Source organism: Pteronotus mesoamericanus, unplaced genomic scaffold, assembly GCF_021234165.1.
Source record: "Pteronotus mesoamericanus isolate MK-2021 breed Mesoamerican mustached bat unplaced genomic scaffold, CSHL_Meso_final scaffold_137, whole genome shotgun sequence".
NCBI lineage: Eukaryota > Metazoa > Chordata > Mammalia > Chiroptera > Mormoopidae > Pteronotus > Pteronotus mesoamericanus.
This window is the reverse complement of record NW_026555306.1, coordinates 2,336,690-2,353,039: the sequence shown is the minus strand read 5'-3', so window position 1 is coordinate 2,353,039 and position 16,350 is coordinate 2,336,690. Positions and strand designations below refer to the sequence as shown.

General features: G+C 55.0%; 1 protein-coding gene across 1 annotated transcript; it reads right to left on the bottom strand.

Annotated features, from left to right (window-relative positions):
• Positions 1-3,313: 3,313 nt before the first annotated feature.
• On the bottom strand, positions 3,314-16,151 carry CBLC (Cbl proto-oncogene C). The gene is made up of 11 exons (XM_054588456.1): positions 15,799-16,151; positions 14,744-14,890; positions 14,378-14,534; positions 14,023-14,144; positions 12,349-12,486; positions 9,367-9,454; positions 8,550-8,681; positions 6,874-7,035; positions 6,432-6,512; positions 3,628-3,743; positions 3,314-3,335 (listed from the first exon to the last, which is right to left on the bottom strand). Exons 1-11 carry the CDS (start codon positions 16,149-16,151, stop codon positions 3,314-3,316), a joined length of 1,518 nt encoding a protein of 505 aa, XP_054444431.1.
• Between the last annotated feature and the right edge of the window lie 199 nt (positions 16,152-16,350).

The window sequence follows — 16,350 nt, the reverse complement described above, 5'->3', positions numbered from 1 at the left end:
ACAGGTCCACGATCCGGTCCTTGTCACCTTCCTCTCCCTTGCTGCTCGCTAGCTCTGCTTTCGCCATGTTGCTCTCTTGGCTTCTGGGCTGTTCCTCCACCACCAGACATGCTCTAGCCTCAGGACTTTTGCCCTTACTTTTCCCTCTGCTGGAACATTCTTTCCCCTCATACTTGCTTCAAATCTCTATCCAACATCACCTAGTCAAATAGCAATTCCTGCTTTCCCAGCCACTCCTTATTTCCCTTATCTTCCTACAGTTTTCTTCCATTGCACTTTCACTGTCACATATTTTTGTTTGCCTCACACAGTTCCGCACAGTTGTGTTCGCTGCTGTCTCTCCAGTGACCAGGACAGCGCGTGGTCCAAGGAGCTGAGCAAACATTCAGCGAATTAATTTTCCAGTTCATTCTTGCTGTCCCATGCGCACGCACTTCCCCCTTTTAATTACCAAGCCTTATCTTTTCTCCACCTTTCTCCATTATTTTATGTGCAGTGTGTGATGGCTATCTTTAAAAACTAGTTCACAGCTCGGTGACTACTGGATCGTGACACATTTCAAGGGTGATGGCTGTTCCCCCGTAATTCCAGACTGGCGGCTGGAAAATGTAACTATGGAGACTTTGTGTGGTCTCAGGGCGCGGGGAGCGCGAGTGCATTTTTGGTTGGACAAGAGTTAGCTGTGCAGGGAGTTTAGATAAGAACATTTTGGGGAATAGAATGGAAGTACAAAACAAAGGGTGGGTATAATGTTGAATTTTCAAAGGGGTGGACTGTGGTGGAGTTTGGGGGGTTCCCTAGCATCTGCACCCCCTTCCCACAGTTAGAAAAAAATCCGTGTTGTCTGAAGGCCTGTTCCCCTCTGTAGAAGCCCATGAGGACATACGTTTGCGCTACTGACCTTGGCAAATCCTGTTCTGCTTGGGAATCAGAAACTAATAACATTACAGAAGCAGGGACCGGCAGATCTGTTCCTGCCATGGCGGCTGGGACAAATTCTATTTTCCAAAAATGGCTGCAACAGTATCTCTCATCCCACCCGTTCTTCTCACATCTGGTCTTGACACTCTTTCTACCAAGAAGTGGGGTCTAGGTAGCTTCTCGGCCCTTTGGCTAAGGTCACGCGTTCTGTGAGACAGATGACCAGGGTCCGGCTTTTTGAAACATTCCAGAGGGGGTGATTCACGTGGCAGGTCGGCAGGTCGGCCGGTCGAGGGATCGGCAGTGGTCCCCGCAGCTGGGGCAGGGCTGGAAGTCAACTGGCCAGGCTTTGGAGCCGCTGAGAGGAGTGAGCCTATATGGGGGACAGTACGCGTCCACCACCAGGACTCTACCGACCTGTGTGCAGCCACTGGGACCAATGCCACCACATGCTATCCCAGGAGATGTCGGTCAGCTTCACTTCGCCTTTTGCTGGGGGCTGGCCCAGGCCCACTGTTGAATGACACACAGTTTCTGATTGAAATGCCAGAAGGCGGCTGCGCCTGTAAACGAGCGCGTGCTGCCTGTCGTTGGGCCTCCGATTCAGATGCCTTCAATCTGGTTCCTCAGGGTAGCGCTGGCCTCCCTCACTCCGCCGGACCCCTGCCGTCCAGAGCAAAACAGGGCAACGAGGTCCTACCATTCCAGGTCTTCCCTGATAGAGGAGAAGGCGTTTTCTCGAGATCAGAGGTTTTATACCGGTATGTCTGGCGGGCTGCAAGTTTTTAAAACACGCGATACCTGACTGTTGCTTTGCCAGGGACACTGACTTCTTTTCCCTTAGACTGTCAAGTTGAAAAATGACAACACCCAACACACACACACACACACACACACACACACGAAGTGAGGTCTATGTCCCCTCCTCTTAAATCTGTGCAGTTTTGTGACTCACACTTAATCAATAGAATGTGCCAGAAATGATGCTACTGGACTCCCAAAATTAGGTAGAGAAGCCATGTAGCTTCTGCCTGGGTCACTGAAATAGCGTCCATGATGCCTTCGGCCACCACATGAATCAGCCTGACCACCTGGAGGCAGCCATGCTGCCGGGAAGCCCAAACCAACAAGCGCGAGAGCCCACGGAGAGCTCTGAGACTGCAGAGGTACGCCTGTCCAGCCCCGGCTGCCCCACCCAAGCCCCACTTGATTGTACCCTGTGCTGGGAGCACCCAGCTGAGCTCCTCCCCAAATCCTGGCCCACAGCATGCGTGAGCAATAATAATGATTGTGGCTGTTTGCCAGTAAATTTCGGTGTGTGATTTGTTCTGAGCCACAGCTAGCAGACACTGCCTGCTTCTGGGGCAGTGGAGGCAAGATGACAAGTGTCCAGTGGTCGCCAGTGTATCCTCATCAGACCGGTTCGTGGCTGGGCTATGGTTGGAGGCCAGCTGCCAGCGTTGCTGCTCACTTTCCAGTTCTGCTTCTCTAATCACGTCCTGGATTCTGTGAGTGATCCCAAGTCCTCTCAGTCAATTTCCTTTCTGCCCCAGAGGCGGCTTTTGTTGCTTGAAACTAAATCTGTGATGCATGCTTCCAGCTCCACTTACACTGGATACCTTTTCCTCATCTTTTCAGTCTTGGCTTGGATGTCCCCTCCTCCTGGAAGCCCCCGCTGACCTCCCAGCCTGGGTCAGCTGCCTGCCCTGGGCTCCGCTGTCCCAGCCCTGCCCACTCTGGATCCTCGCTGTCGGGGCGCATGTCTGTCTCTCTCACTGGACTGTGAGCCTCGGGCTCAGCATTGTCCAGCTCGGGGCTGGGCACAGGGTAGGGGCTCAAGGGACGCGGACTGTTTTAAACTGAAGCGGAGGGAGGCTTCCTCAGTAATGAGGTGAGAGACGCTTTCTCAGCTTGATTTGGACCGGAGGTTACTTTTACTCTGGGAAAAGGATCCCAGGGAACAGTGAAGAGAGAGATGAGAACAGATGTGGCAAGACTGGGGACACGACTCTCAAGGAAAGGTGGTCTTTTTGGCTGGAGGACTTAGAACTTGGATGTCTGGGTCCCCGTGCAGGATTTTTTTGCTATGCTGGGGGAAGGGTGCTGGCTGCTTGATTCTCTGAGAACCTGGGACTCTGGACTCCTGAGTCTGAGAGAGAATGGGCTGGGGGCCTGGACTGCTGGATCCAGAGGAGCTGGGTCCCCCATTCCTAGCTCTCTGATCTTAGACCCTGGGGTTAATCAGGTGCGGCACAGGGCGCGGGCACCGCAAGTTCCCAGTGCCAAGCTGCCCCCTAGTGGCTGCTGCATGCTTTCTCCACACCCAGGAGGTCAGACCAGGCTTGGCCGTTTATTTCTGCTTCACAAACCCCTTCCAGCCCCTGGGACTCCCTTAAGCAGCACATCTTGGTGCCCTGTGAAGTGGAAAGAGAGGTGGTTTAAATAATATCACATTCAGGTGGGCTGGGGTGGGCAGGACCAAGGGAGGGGACCCGGGCGGGGCGGGGCACTCACCTGGCCTCAGGCCGGGGCAGTGACCGTGGACCCTCCAGGGCAGCTGGAGGGTGACTTTCCCTTTAGGAGTTTCTGCAAAGGGGAGAGTTTGAGGGGGGCTGTCGATTTCCTAGGACCAGTGTTTCCCGTCTGCCCCCACACCCTCTTCCCTCAGACCCAGGAGTCCCGGCCCCGGTTGCCCTCACCACTTACTCTGCGGCTCCCTCCCTGGACCGCGGCCTGGAGGTGATTTCCCATGGGACCAAGCCCACAGTCCTAATTTTTGGCAAAATAAGAGGGGCCCGAAGTTTGGGCACGGCTGGAGGCGCCTGGAGGAGAGGAGATTAAGAAATTTTACAGCTGAGATGCAGCTGTGCTTCATTTCCCAGGCCGGAGGGGATAGCGCAGCGGCGGCAGGGGAGCGGTACGATAGGCTCTTGCTCCCAGTGTGTGCTGTTTCCCCCCAACACCTCTGGCTTGAGTAGGAAGAAGTCTTAATTTGTTTGTCCATCCATCTCTCCAGATATCCGACCATCCATCCATCACCCGTCCATGCCTCCACCACATTCGTTCATCCCAAAAAATGTTTGCTGAGCATCTACAGTGTGTTGGGCACTGTTCTGGGCTCTGAAGAGACAGCTACGAACCAGACAGACAAAAAGCTTTCTCCTCATGGAGCTGACAGTCTATTGAGCAAGAGGCGCACCATGAGTAATCAGCGCCTGAATGAGGAAATGGCCCTGAGAGTTAGGAGTCCCTTAGAGAACTGAAATGGGCAGGGAGAGAATGCATGTGGGGAGGCCGGACATGCAGGTGGCTGGGGAAGGCTTCCTGGAGGAGGGGCAACGAGCAGAAGTCCGAGTGCAAGAAGGATGTGGGGAGAGGCCCTCCGCGGCCCGGGGGAGGGGGGGCCTGCTGGCCCAGTAAGGACAGCAGGGGCTGGTTGTTGCTGGGAAGGAATGGGGGTGGGGGGGGGTGTAAGTCATTGGAGAGATGGGGGAGGGGTCAGATCCTCAGGTCTCAAGGGCCGTGGAGAAGATGTTGGCTTTAGTTCTTGGAGCCCTGGGGAGCCTTTGAGAGTTCAGGGTGGGGGTGCGGGATCTGACTCCATTAAAACTTGGGGTGCCCATGCCAGGCCTGTCCCCATTTTACACACTGGAGGCACTGAGGATGGGTGAGGTTCCCAGTGGTCAGCCAGGTGCCAGGGTTCGGCGGGAGGATGGTGGCGCCCCTTAGAGGTGGTTCCTCAGGTGGCGAACAGCTCAGCTCTTGCTCATACACAGCAAGGCCACAGTGACGCTGACCATGAACACAGCTCCACTCGCCCGGCGCCCGCAGCAGCCCCGCACGGCGGGAAGTCAAGGCCCCCAGAAGGAGTGCAGGATGGGCTCTGGAACGTGGGGCCAGGGACCTTGGCTTCAGTCCTGCCCATCACCGGGTCACCACTGAGCCTCCGGGTGCCCCTCTGTATCATAGGGATCATAACGGTACCCGCCTCATTGGGTTGTCACAACAATTAAACGAGTACATTCAAAAGCAGTACAGCCCAGGGAGTACAGTCAATAACACTGTGATAACTGCGCGGTGACAGGTGGTTAGACTTAGTGCGGTCACCGCACCGTAAGCTACGTAAGTGTCCAATCACCGTGGTACAGTTGAAACTAACACTGTACGTTCACCACACTTAAAAAAAAGTTTCGTTTTGTTTTGTTTTTTAACAAAGCAGTGCCAGCAATCCTTCAGGCAAAGTGACACACGCACAGTAACTATTCTCATTATGACAGTCACCTTGTGGGGAAACCGCCAGGGCTGCCTCCCCGGCAGCGCTCTGAAGGGTGAAGGAGTAGCACTTGCTTGGACTTGGACTCAGGCAGGGTTTGGGGCAAGGAGGAAAGGGCAGGCCCGGAGAGAGGCGCAGCCTCGGCAGAGGGGCGGCCTGCGACCCGCGCTGCTGCTCCGGTTGCCGAGCCGGCTGTGCCCCCTCGCTGTCCTCAGGGAGCCGGCTGAGTGCCTCCTAATGTTTCCATTTGCTTTTGGCTGCAGGTTGGGATCTGTTTTTAGCTTCCCTGGCTGGTGTCAGCATGCCCTCCCCTCCCCCCCGTCTTCCTGCTGGCTCTCTTGTTTGCTGTGTTCGAATAATGTTCCCGGACTTCCTGAGTTGTTCGTTTGAAGGCAGCCCGTATTGATTGATACTTGTGTGTACTCGGGTCTGAGATGCTAACAGAGATCTGCCCCTTCCCAGTGTGCCAGGGCCTCAGAAAGTCCTGGGCCTCAGAAAGTCCTGGGGTGGGAGGTGAGGGATGCGGGGAGAAGAAAGCAAGGCTGGGGCTCCCCTAGAAAATAAGCAGATGGCTTTAAGGCCCCTAACACTGGCTTCTCCTCTTTTAGGCCGTGTGGGGTGGGGCAGCTGCAGTCATCTCTGGGCTTTTTGCCTCTGAAAAATGAGGAACATTTGCGACTTCATAGGGTTGCTGAGAAGACGCAGTTCAACTTACTCATTCAAATATTTGTATGCGCACCTACTATGTGTTAGGCACTATTCTAGATTCTGGTGATATAACGAGAATATGACAAAGTCCTGACCTTCAGGAGGGTGAGAAGCTGCTGATGGTTACAGAAAACACCAGAAATGGTTCTCTTTGCCAAGGGGTGAAAAGAACTATGAAAATGCAGCAGGCAGGGGCTTGGAAGAATTGGGGCACTATTTTAGGGGAGTCATGGAAGATCTCCATGAGAAGGGGATGAGAAAGTGAGCCTGGACAAAGGAGATCCAGGCAGAGAGAACAACTTGTGCAAAGGCCCTGGGGCAGGACATGTCTGGGATGCTGGAAGAGGAATCAGTAAAGGAAGGCACAAGAGACGAGGACTTAGAGGTGTGGGTGCCAGACGACACAGCACCCTGTCAATGGGCACAGATAATGGGTGGCTGGCCAGGCGCCCCCGAGCACCCAGCTAGACCAGGGACCCTGTGGTTGAACCAGACCCAGCTGCCCACCTCAGACCAGCCCCTGACTCACCACCTTCAGCTGGCCTTTGCTTCTGGGATGCTCAGGGGACACATCCAGGTGAGGGAGCAGTGGGGGAGCTGAGGGGGTCACCTGGGAGAGACAGTGGGTGAGGAGAGGGTTGTGCGCTGCCCTGTTCTTCTCACCCACCCGGCTTCTTGCCTGGTGTCCCAGCATCCGCTGTTCTAGACGTTGGAGGTACGATGGAGAATAAGAGAGAGTCCTAGCCCTCAGGAGGGTTCAGACTAGAGACAGCCATGGCCCCAGACCCTTGGGGAAGCAAAAGTCCGGGCCCGTAGGACCCCCAAATCCTCTCACCAGCCCCCTCCTCCCTCAGACCCAGGAGTCCACGCCCCCAGGCACTCCTTCCTCAGGCCCAGGAGTCTACGCCCCCAGCCCCCTCCCCTCTTAGACTCTGGAATTTTAGTTCTAGCTCCTGTCTGGCCCTGCTTACCTGCCCCCCTTCTTCCTCTTCATTGCCCTGATCATTGCTCTTCCCTGGGTCCTCAGCAGTGGGTCTGGCTTCTGCTGGCCTCTCTTGGAATTGATGGATACTCACGACCTCTTGGCCCTCGATCTTGCAGCGGCAGAAGGGACAGGTCTGGCTGTCCAAGTGCTGGGGGTGGAAGAGGGAAGAGTCAGGGTCTCCCAGGTTTTTCCAGCACCCCCGGGACTCCACAGGCCTTCTTCTGCAGCAGAGCGATGCAGGGAGGACAGGCAGGGAGGCCAAGGGAGAGGGAGAGAGGAGGAGTCGGGGAGAGAGGGAGGTAGGGGGAGAGGTGCAGGCCTAGAAGGGGGAACTGGACCAGAGCCTGAGGCCAGGGGTGCACACAAATGGGGAACCCAGTGGAGTCAGGAAGTGGACCCCAGCCAGTGACAGTGATGCTCTGGGGTGAGAAAGGCCTGAGGCACTTGCCTAGGGCCCCCCACCCCCCGCCATTCTTCTACCAACACCTGGGCCAGCGCTGCAGCTGGACTGGCCCTGGCAGTTCTTATTATGGTTGCAGGATGCACGTCAGCAAAAACCACCAGGAAACTCGGAAGAATGAGATTTATTACTCAGATCCGGGAGGGTATCTGGCATGCCCCAGGGCCACACAGAGAGGTCGCAGGTAGAGAGAGGCCGGAGGGCGGGGAGGGAGGAAGGTGCATGGCCCTGGGAGCTCGGCCTTTTATTAAAAAGAAAAATTCAGTTATTTATTCATTCATTTTTTATTTATGTTCTTTTGATCCACACCCGAGGACATGCTTATTGATGTGAGAGAGAGGGGAAGGGCAGGGGCAGTGAGGAGGGGAGAGAGAAAGAGAGAAGCATTGATCGGTTGCCTTTCCTATGCGCCCCGGCCAGGAATCCGGCCTGAGATCTTCTCGGTTTACCGGCCGACATCCCAACCCACTGAGCCACACTGGTTGGTGGTGACGCTGCCTTCATTAGAGGTGGAGTGGGGCCCTTAGGGGTCCATGGGTTGCCTTTTATTGGCGAGTTTAGAGCACAGGAGTGGGAATTAGGGTATAGAAAGGGAAAAGCATGGGTCACCTAAGTAGATTACCCAGGTCTTTCTAAAGGGGACCGTCACGGGTGGGGCCAGCCTGGCTCCTTATCTACTTGGTTTGCTAGTAGCTGCGTCATACATCTCCTCATTTGCTTATTGGACAGGGATGTCTTTGAAATAGATGACTCAGCAATCAAAAGCTGAATTGCAGGCGGTTACATTCCCATCAGAAAGCTTGCCTCGAGCACCTACACAGCCCCCTTCCCCCAGGGGTCTTGCCTGGGGGCTTCAGGGTTTGGACCCTCACTGTGGCCCTTGGGAGGTTACTCTCATCAGCTCCACTCTCCAGAGACAGAGACTAAGGCTCAGAGAGGTGAAGCCACGAGCCCCGGATCAGCCAGCCAGGGAAGGAAGGAGCTCTTCCCATGAATCAGGAAGGTGGGGAAGGAGAAGCAGAGGTGATAGACGCAGAGCGAGATGGGGACAGGCTCACAGACGCGGACAGGCAGGCTCCTGGGCCCTCGCTCCTGAGTGACCCCGAGCAAGTCTCTGTGCTCGCTGGGCCCGTTCTCCCACCTGATCCTCGTGGCAAAGGGAGGTCCTTTAGCAGCTTTCCCCGGGGACAGGGGAGACCCACCTGCCAGGAGGCCAGGCAGCGGCTGCACAGCAGGTGCCCGCACGGCTTGATCTTCACGTCCTTGTTGCTCTCGGCGCAGATCTTACAGAGCTCGAACGTGGAGTCCATGGCCCAGTACAGCTGCAGCTGCTCCTGGAGGCCAGAAGATGGGGAGGTGGCAAGGGCGGCGACCTCAGCCAGGGGATGCAGGTGGGGCCGCAGGGAGAAAGTCCCAAACCTCTGCGCCGGCCCCCCAACCCTCCCCCGAGTTCCAGGCCGCGTGTCTGCTGCCTCTTGCATGTATCCCGTGTTACGAGATGTGCTCTCCGGGGTGGTCTGCTAGTAGGGTGGCCAGAGTTAGCAACTAGAAATACGGGATGCCCTGTTCCATTTGATTTTCAGATATATGAAGAATAAAGTTTGTATAAGTATGCCCCAAATATAGTGTGGGATATACTTGCACTTAAAAGAAAATGATTTGTTGTTTCTCTTCCACCCATGGGGTGACTGCGAAGGCTAAGGCACAGGGGCCGTGAGTGTTCAATGCATTAGCTGTTCTGATGATCTCAGAAGTGTCATTTCCGGCTTTAGTGCCCACAAAAACCCCTGGGGAGGCGGCAGGAGGAGATGTGTTTTCCAGGGAAGGACGAGAGGCTCTGGGAGGCCCAGTGATGTACCTTAGGTCACGTGGCCCTCACGCCAGCACAGAACCCCAAGGCCTCTGGGATTCCAGGGCCTGACTCCATGGGAGAGATTCCTGAGCCCAGGGTGAGTGGGTGGGGTGGCCAGCAAGCAGGGCCGGAGCTGCGGGAGGTGGGGACACAGGCCTGGGCTTCACCTCTGACACTTGGATGTGCTGATGGGGCTCCATGTGGCAGAGTTCAGTCAGGTCTGGGTTGTGGTTCTTCCCATCTGGGTAGAGGTAGCTGGGGAAAGGAAGAGAGGGCTATGGCAGGGCCCTCCAGCCTGTCCCGCCACCCCTCCCCCCGGCCTCACAGGGACCCCCCTGCCCCTGCCATGGGGCCCAGAGCAGGAGCCCCAAATCTCTTGCTGGCCTGGAGTATTTTTCTTCCTCTCTTCTTACGCTGCCTCTCTAGGGCAGGGCCCTGTCCCTTCAGCCCCCCCATAGACGGGCACTCATAACCTCAGTGAGTCAAGGTCTGGGGACATGGACCAGATGAATGAGAACCAGGAAACTGATCAAAATCCAGGCCTCGTCCTCCCAGAATGTCACCTGACCTAGAGTCTTCAAGCCTGAACGTAACAGCATCTCAGAGTCACAGATTCCTGGAGTCACCAAGTCCTAGAGTCTCAGACTAGCAGGGCTACAGGGACCTTCCTAGACAGTTAAGCTACTTCTTGCTTCATAGCTGGTGACCGAGGCCCAGCAGGGGAGAGGTGACTGCCCAAGGCCACACCATGAGGCCAAGGGACACAGGCCAGGGCTGCGGGAAGGTCCGGGCCCCGGGCTCCAGGGCAGCCGGGAAGAAGGCTCAGCACCGTTTGTTTTCTCCCGCCCGTCAGAGCTGCACCTTCAGACCCACAGCGGAGTCACAAATCCCCTAAAGCCTGTTGGCGGCTCTGCCCGGCCTGGGCCTCCACGCAGCTCTCCCACAAACACACCATGTGACCTGGGCTGCGCAACTCTCCCTTTCTGGCCTCAGTTTTCCCTTCTGTAAAGTGGACATAATCACGTTAGGGCAAAGATGGGTGGTAAGGATTAAATAAGACAATGCTTGTGCAACAGTCGGGATTCCCCCTCCCCCGCACATAAACTCCCAGGGAGCGGGAACTGCTGTGAACAACATCAGACCTGGAAAGTTGCCTCACTGCGAGGTGGAAAGGGCTGGTATCGCTTCCCCTTTCTTGGGGCTTTGATTTTCCCATCAGTGAAATGGGAGCGGTGATCGTGTGTGTGTGTGTGTGTGTGTGTGTGTGTGTGTGTGTGTGTGTGTGTGTGGTGGGGGCTCAAACCAGATCGATGGTGTTCACACTTATTTTAACCCTGCAACGCTCTTCTCCAGTGAGACCTGGCCTGGAACTCAAGACATGAGAGTGGATAAGGGCCCCTATTTTGAGCCTGGTCGACTGGTTTCAAATCCCAGCTCGTCAGCTCAGTAGCTGAGTGACCTGGGCAAGTGGCCCTATGTCTCTGTGCCTCAGCTTCCTCAGTTGTCAAATAGAGATATAATAATATATGCAGATATGTATATATATATGTATACATATACACACACGCAATAGATCTTTATCATTCATGGATTCCGTATTTGCAAATTTGGCTACACGCTAAAATGTGTAACCCCCAAATCAATACCTGTGGCACTTTTGTGAGTGTTCATGGACATGCACACAGGGGCAAAAAGTTTGAGTCACCCAACAGGCGACGCGAGGCCCACGCGAGGCTAAACGAGGCAGCGCTCGGCCACTGGGTTTCAACTCTCATACTGTAAACCAGGGTCCTTTTTGCTATTTAGTGTCATTTTCTCACATTTCTGTGCTTTTTGTGTGTGTGTAATATTGCTGTTTAAAATGCCCCCAGGCATAGTTTATAGTTGGCTGTGTGCTCAGTGTTAATGAATCAACAATATATATGCTGGCTGGTGTGGCTCAGTGGATTGAGCACCGGACAGCGAACCAAAGGGTCGCCGGTTCAATTCCCAATAAAGGCACATGCCTGGGTTGCAGGCCAGGTCCCCAGTAGGGAGTGCTTGAGAGGCAACCACACATTGATATTTCTCTCCCTCTTTTTCTCCCTCCCTTCCCCTCTCTAAAAGTAAATAAATAAAATCTTAAAAGAGAGAGGGAGAGAGAGAGAGAGCTTCGCTCTACCTGTAATTCTTAAAACAAAAACATATATATTACATAAGATGTCTTTATTTTTTTTATCTTCACCTGATGTCATATTTTCCTTGCTTTTTAGAGACAGAGGAAAGGAGAAAGGGAAACATCGATGTGAGAGAGAAGCATCAATCGGTTGCCTCCCATGGGCACCCAGACAGGATTGCACCAGCCAGGACTGGGGATGGGACCTGCAACCCAGGCATATGTTCTGACCAGGAGTCAAACCCACACCGTTTATTTGGTTACCGGGCAACAATCTAACCAAATGAGCCACACAGGGCTACGTAAGTTCTCTTTAAACAGAAACACACATAAAGGTTATTATGTAGTGACTGGCTGGCAAAAATGTGACCAGTTTTGCAGGAACAGCTCAGTATTCAATAACTTACTGTTTAATGTGATTTTGTGGAACAGAACTATAGTAAATAACGAGAATCAACTTCATATCTATGTATCTCTATAGTATCACACAGATGTGACTGCTAAGAAGGCTCTGATTAAAGGTCCAGGGAACCTCACCTGCCTTTTCCTTCCTCCCTCCTACCCAAGACAGCTTCTGAAGGAGAGGCCCTGGGGCAGCCAAGGTTATAGAAGGAAAACCACCAATCCAGCAGTTTGCCCAGTTCTCTGCCTGCTCTAACAGTTTGGATGCCAGAACGGGATATGGATTATCTAGAAGCAAAAGCTCTGAGTGAAATTTCAAGGAATGGAGCCACACGCGTGTTGTGCTCAACTCCCCACACGCTTCTCTGTGAGAGCTGCTGCTGGCTGGTATGGGAGCTTTGTGGGAACTAGGAAAGGCACCTGTTCCTCAAGACTCTCGCCTGCCACCTGCTGGAACATTGTGGTATTGCAAGTTTATGATGCCTGCTGTGCGAAGCGAGGTGCAGTCGGAGGACAACCCCGCGAGGCCTCCCCACCCCTCCTCGCCCCGCCTCCGCCGGCGTCCCAGCCCCTCTCCAGGATGAGGACTCACAAGCCTCCCTTTTGTCCTTCCAGGAGCGCCTGGAACAAGGGTTTGTTTTGAGGGATGGTCTGCAGGATGCTGCCATCTGAGGTTACGTATCCGATGGCCCACTGTCCCAGGCGAGTGCAGCTCGGTCGGAAGATGTAGCTGGTGGGAGAGGCAGGTAGGAGGAGGGGACAGAGTGGTCACCACTGTCTCTTCTGGGACCTTCCAGCCCCTCACACTGTTGGGGATCCAGATGCTTAAGTCCTCACCCCTTATAACGAAGCTTCCCACGTTTTAGACAATGAGCCATTACATTCCTCTCTGCCTGACTTATAGATTACCTGCTTGGCTCCCCTTCCTCCTTCACTAGGGTTTAGACAAGGTTGATTGTGGCTTGGCCAATCAGTGCATTTCAGAAACCCTGACCATAGTGATGGGAGTTAGCGCTGGGACTTTGTTTTTTTTTTAGTTAATGTTTTTTTTTTTTTTTTCCTTTTACTGATTCCAGAGAGAGGGGAGGAGAGGAAGAAAGAGGAGAGATACATTGATGCAAGAGAAACAACATCAATCCGTTGCCTCTGGTATTCTCTCTGGGGACTGAACCCACAACCCAGGCACGTGCCCTGACTGGGAATCGAAGGGTCACGGGCTGGCACTCAATCCACTGAGCTCCACCAGCCAGGGCTGGATCCGATTCTTGACAACAGCATGTGAGCAACTGGATCCGGCTCTGCCTGAGGCCTGAAAAGACACGTGGTCTTTTCACTTACGGAAATCAGTTCATCCTTTTTTCTTTCCCTTTAAACTAGTTTGCAGTGTAACCAGAAAAGTGTTAATATACTTGCTGTCCTGGGGGTCTTGCACTCTAGCCCTGCAAAGACTTACAAATCTGACCTCTTGGTGTTCCAGACAGCTCAGCCCCTCAATTTTTAACCCTCTGGGGACCCAACAGCTCAAAGCTCCTGGCTTGAAATAATTTCAGGTGTCTGCTTCCCAGTCTCCTACCCCCCAGAAGATGAGGGAATTCCTACTAGAAATATTTAATATCCCTTGGCTGGGTGGCTCAGTTGGTTGAGCATTGTCCCCATACACCAAAATGTTGTGGGTTCAATCGCTGGTCAGGGCACATGCTTAGGTTTTGGGTTGGCTCCCCGGTTGGGGCATGTCAAGGAGGCAACTGATCGCTGTTTCTGTCGGATGTTGATGTTTCTCTCTCTCTCTCCCTTCCTCTCTCTGAAAATCAATAAGCATACACTCAGGTGAGGATTAGGAAAGAAAGAAAAGAAAGAGAAAGAAAGAAAGAAAGAAAGAAAGAAAGAAAGAAAGAAAGAAAGAAAGAAAGAAAGAAAGAAAGAAAGAAGAGAGGAAGAGCACATTTATAATAATTTTTTAAATAAATGGTACAGCATGGTCTCTGACCTATTGGAAATGGAACTCATCCTGGGACAAGGTCTTCAGGCCCCTGCCAGAGCAGGTATTGTCCCTTTACCTGCCAGACCATGGAAAGGTCTGAGAGGTCTCGGAAGGGGGCAGGGGCACTCAGTATCCCACCTCTGAGTTCCCCACTCTCTGGGATCCCAGGTACCTCAACCCTTCAGTTCTTGCTCTCTCTGAAGGATGTCTGGGTTTCTACCACCCCAAGCCCAGAACCCAGAGCCCGGGACCCTGAGCGGCCTCCTCCTGAGGCCTGCCCCTTACCTGCCTGGCTTGTTCCTGCAGGCCTGCAGACGTGCTTGGACATCCTCATACGTGAGGAAGGCCATGTAGCCCGGGTGGTTGACTGCCAGCAGCTGCCAGTTCTTGAGGAGCGTTGGCCATGGCTGGGGAGAGTGACGCTTGGGTCAGGGAGGGGCCGACGGAGCAGCGCCCTTTCCTAGTGCTTCACAGGGTGCGAGAACCCAGCCGCCTTGCTCACACCACAGTGGGCTTCAGGAATCTTTTACGCAAAAGACTCCAGACCCTTACTCCCTGGGACCCAGGAGTCCGGCCCCCGCCCCCGCCCCCTCTTCCCATAGGACCCAAGTCCGAACTCCCAGCCTTGACTGTCCCTGACCTGGAAGAGTCTGGTGAAGATGTCAAATTCGAAGATGGACACGTGGCCACTGCAGGTGAGGTCGATGGTGGAGCGCAAGGCGAAGGTTGTGAGGCCTGATTCCACGGGGTGGCAGGTGCTCAGGAGAGATTCAAACTCAGCCCAGGGCAGCACACACCTGGGTGGACAGTGGTGGGGGGGGGAGGTGCAGGTGAGGCCTCTGGGAGCCTAGGATGGAGGATCTCTATGTAGGAAGGAGGTATCTGGGGGCCTGGGCTCCTGGATCTGAGAGAGGAGGGGGCTGAGGGGCTGGGGACCAGGACTCCTGGGTCCCTGGGCCGGGATAGGATAAGGCTCCAGGGGCCCCATGAACAGGTGCTCACTCACTGGGCTCCACAGCGCTCCCTCCAGAAGATGTGGGCTGCGGTCTCGGTGAGCTGGTACGTGTGTCCACAGTACTTTCCCCCCGGGAAGAGTGCACTCAGCTCCGAATACATGTGGCTGAAGACAAGGGCCAGCTTGGCCAGCTGCCGCCTGTGGGGATGGGCTCTGAGCACTTGGCTGGACGCTGGGGCTCCCCCTGACACCTCCACCCTCTGCAGCGAACACCAGAGGCCTGAGGCTCTCTGATGGAGCTGGGCAGTGTAAAGCCGATTTTAACACTGCCGGCTGCAGCCCTGCCGCCTCCCACCTTCGTTTCTTCGTCTGTGAAGGAAAGGAGGTGCAGCCCAATATCCTCTCCTCCAGCACACAGGCCCAGGCTCCGCCTGAAGCCTGCAGGGGCCAGAGGAGAAGCCTGACCTACTTGGTCAGGGGGACCCCTAGAGCGGAGAGCATTTAGGGTGGCCTGCACGCAGGTCTGGCTCCCAGCCCTCCTCTTTGTTCGAGCCGCACTGGCTGGCGGCCTGTGTGATCAGGATGTGGGCAGTAGCAGAGGGTACCTCTTATACTTAGCTGTGTGAGTTTTGGCAAGTTCCTTTATAGCCTCCCTAAGCCTCAGTTTCTCCAACTGTGAAATGGGCATAAGTACAGCTCCTGCCTCACAGGGATGGGAGTGATGAGGATTCTTACAAGCACATAAAATGCCTAGCACACCCAGTATACAGTCAGCACTCAGTGCACAATCATTATTAGTTCTTCTTTTTAAAAAATTCATTCTTTAAAATATCCTCACCTGAGGATATTTTCATTGATTTTAGAGAGAGAAACATCGATGTGAAAGAGAAATATCAGTTGCCTCGGGATTGAACCCAAAACCTAGCTAGATATGTGCCTGGACTCTCGAGTCCGAGGGAGGAGGGGCTGGGGGCGTGGACTCCCGGGTCCGAGGGAGGAGGGGCTGCGGGCGTGGACTCCTGGGTCTGACGGATAAGGGTGGGAGACTGACCTGGGCCTCCCTGGTGATCCCATCTTCGTGCGGGAGGGCTAGGGCTTCCACTCACCTGAGAATGGAGCCCTCCCGGAAGAGCTCGTCGTTGGCACTCTTTTGGCTCCGGGGTGGCAGGAGTTCCGCCACCTGCCTGCTCTTGGCCTCTAGGTTGGCGAGGTAGATGGCGAGAAAGTCCCTGGCACCCCCGGGACCCTCGTGGCCGCCTCCACCGGCCGCCCGCCGGGCGTGGGCCACCTCTCGCAGCAGCTGTACGGTGCTGGGCAGCAGGTCCCTTAGCGAGGGGGGACTCGAGGAGAGTCGGGGGTCCCCGCATTGCTCCTGCAGACGCTGCAGCAGCCTCACCGCCCGGCCAAGCGAGCGGGGCTCTCCACTCTGCCACCCGCGTGGGGCCGCCGCCGCAGCCATGGGTCCCTCCGGTGCCGGACGAGGAACGGGTGCGGCGGTGAAAGGCGCGGCCCGACTCAGGTAAGCTTGGGGGCGGGACTCGGCGACGGAGGTGAGGGCGGGCCCTGGAGAACCGGGGAGGAGGCAGCAGGTACTTGGGTCTCCAAAGGGGGCGGGGTCTGGGGCCCTGGCACCTGCATTCCCCAGAGATGGGGTTCGA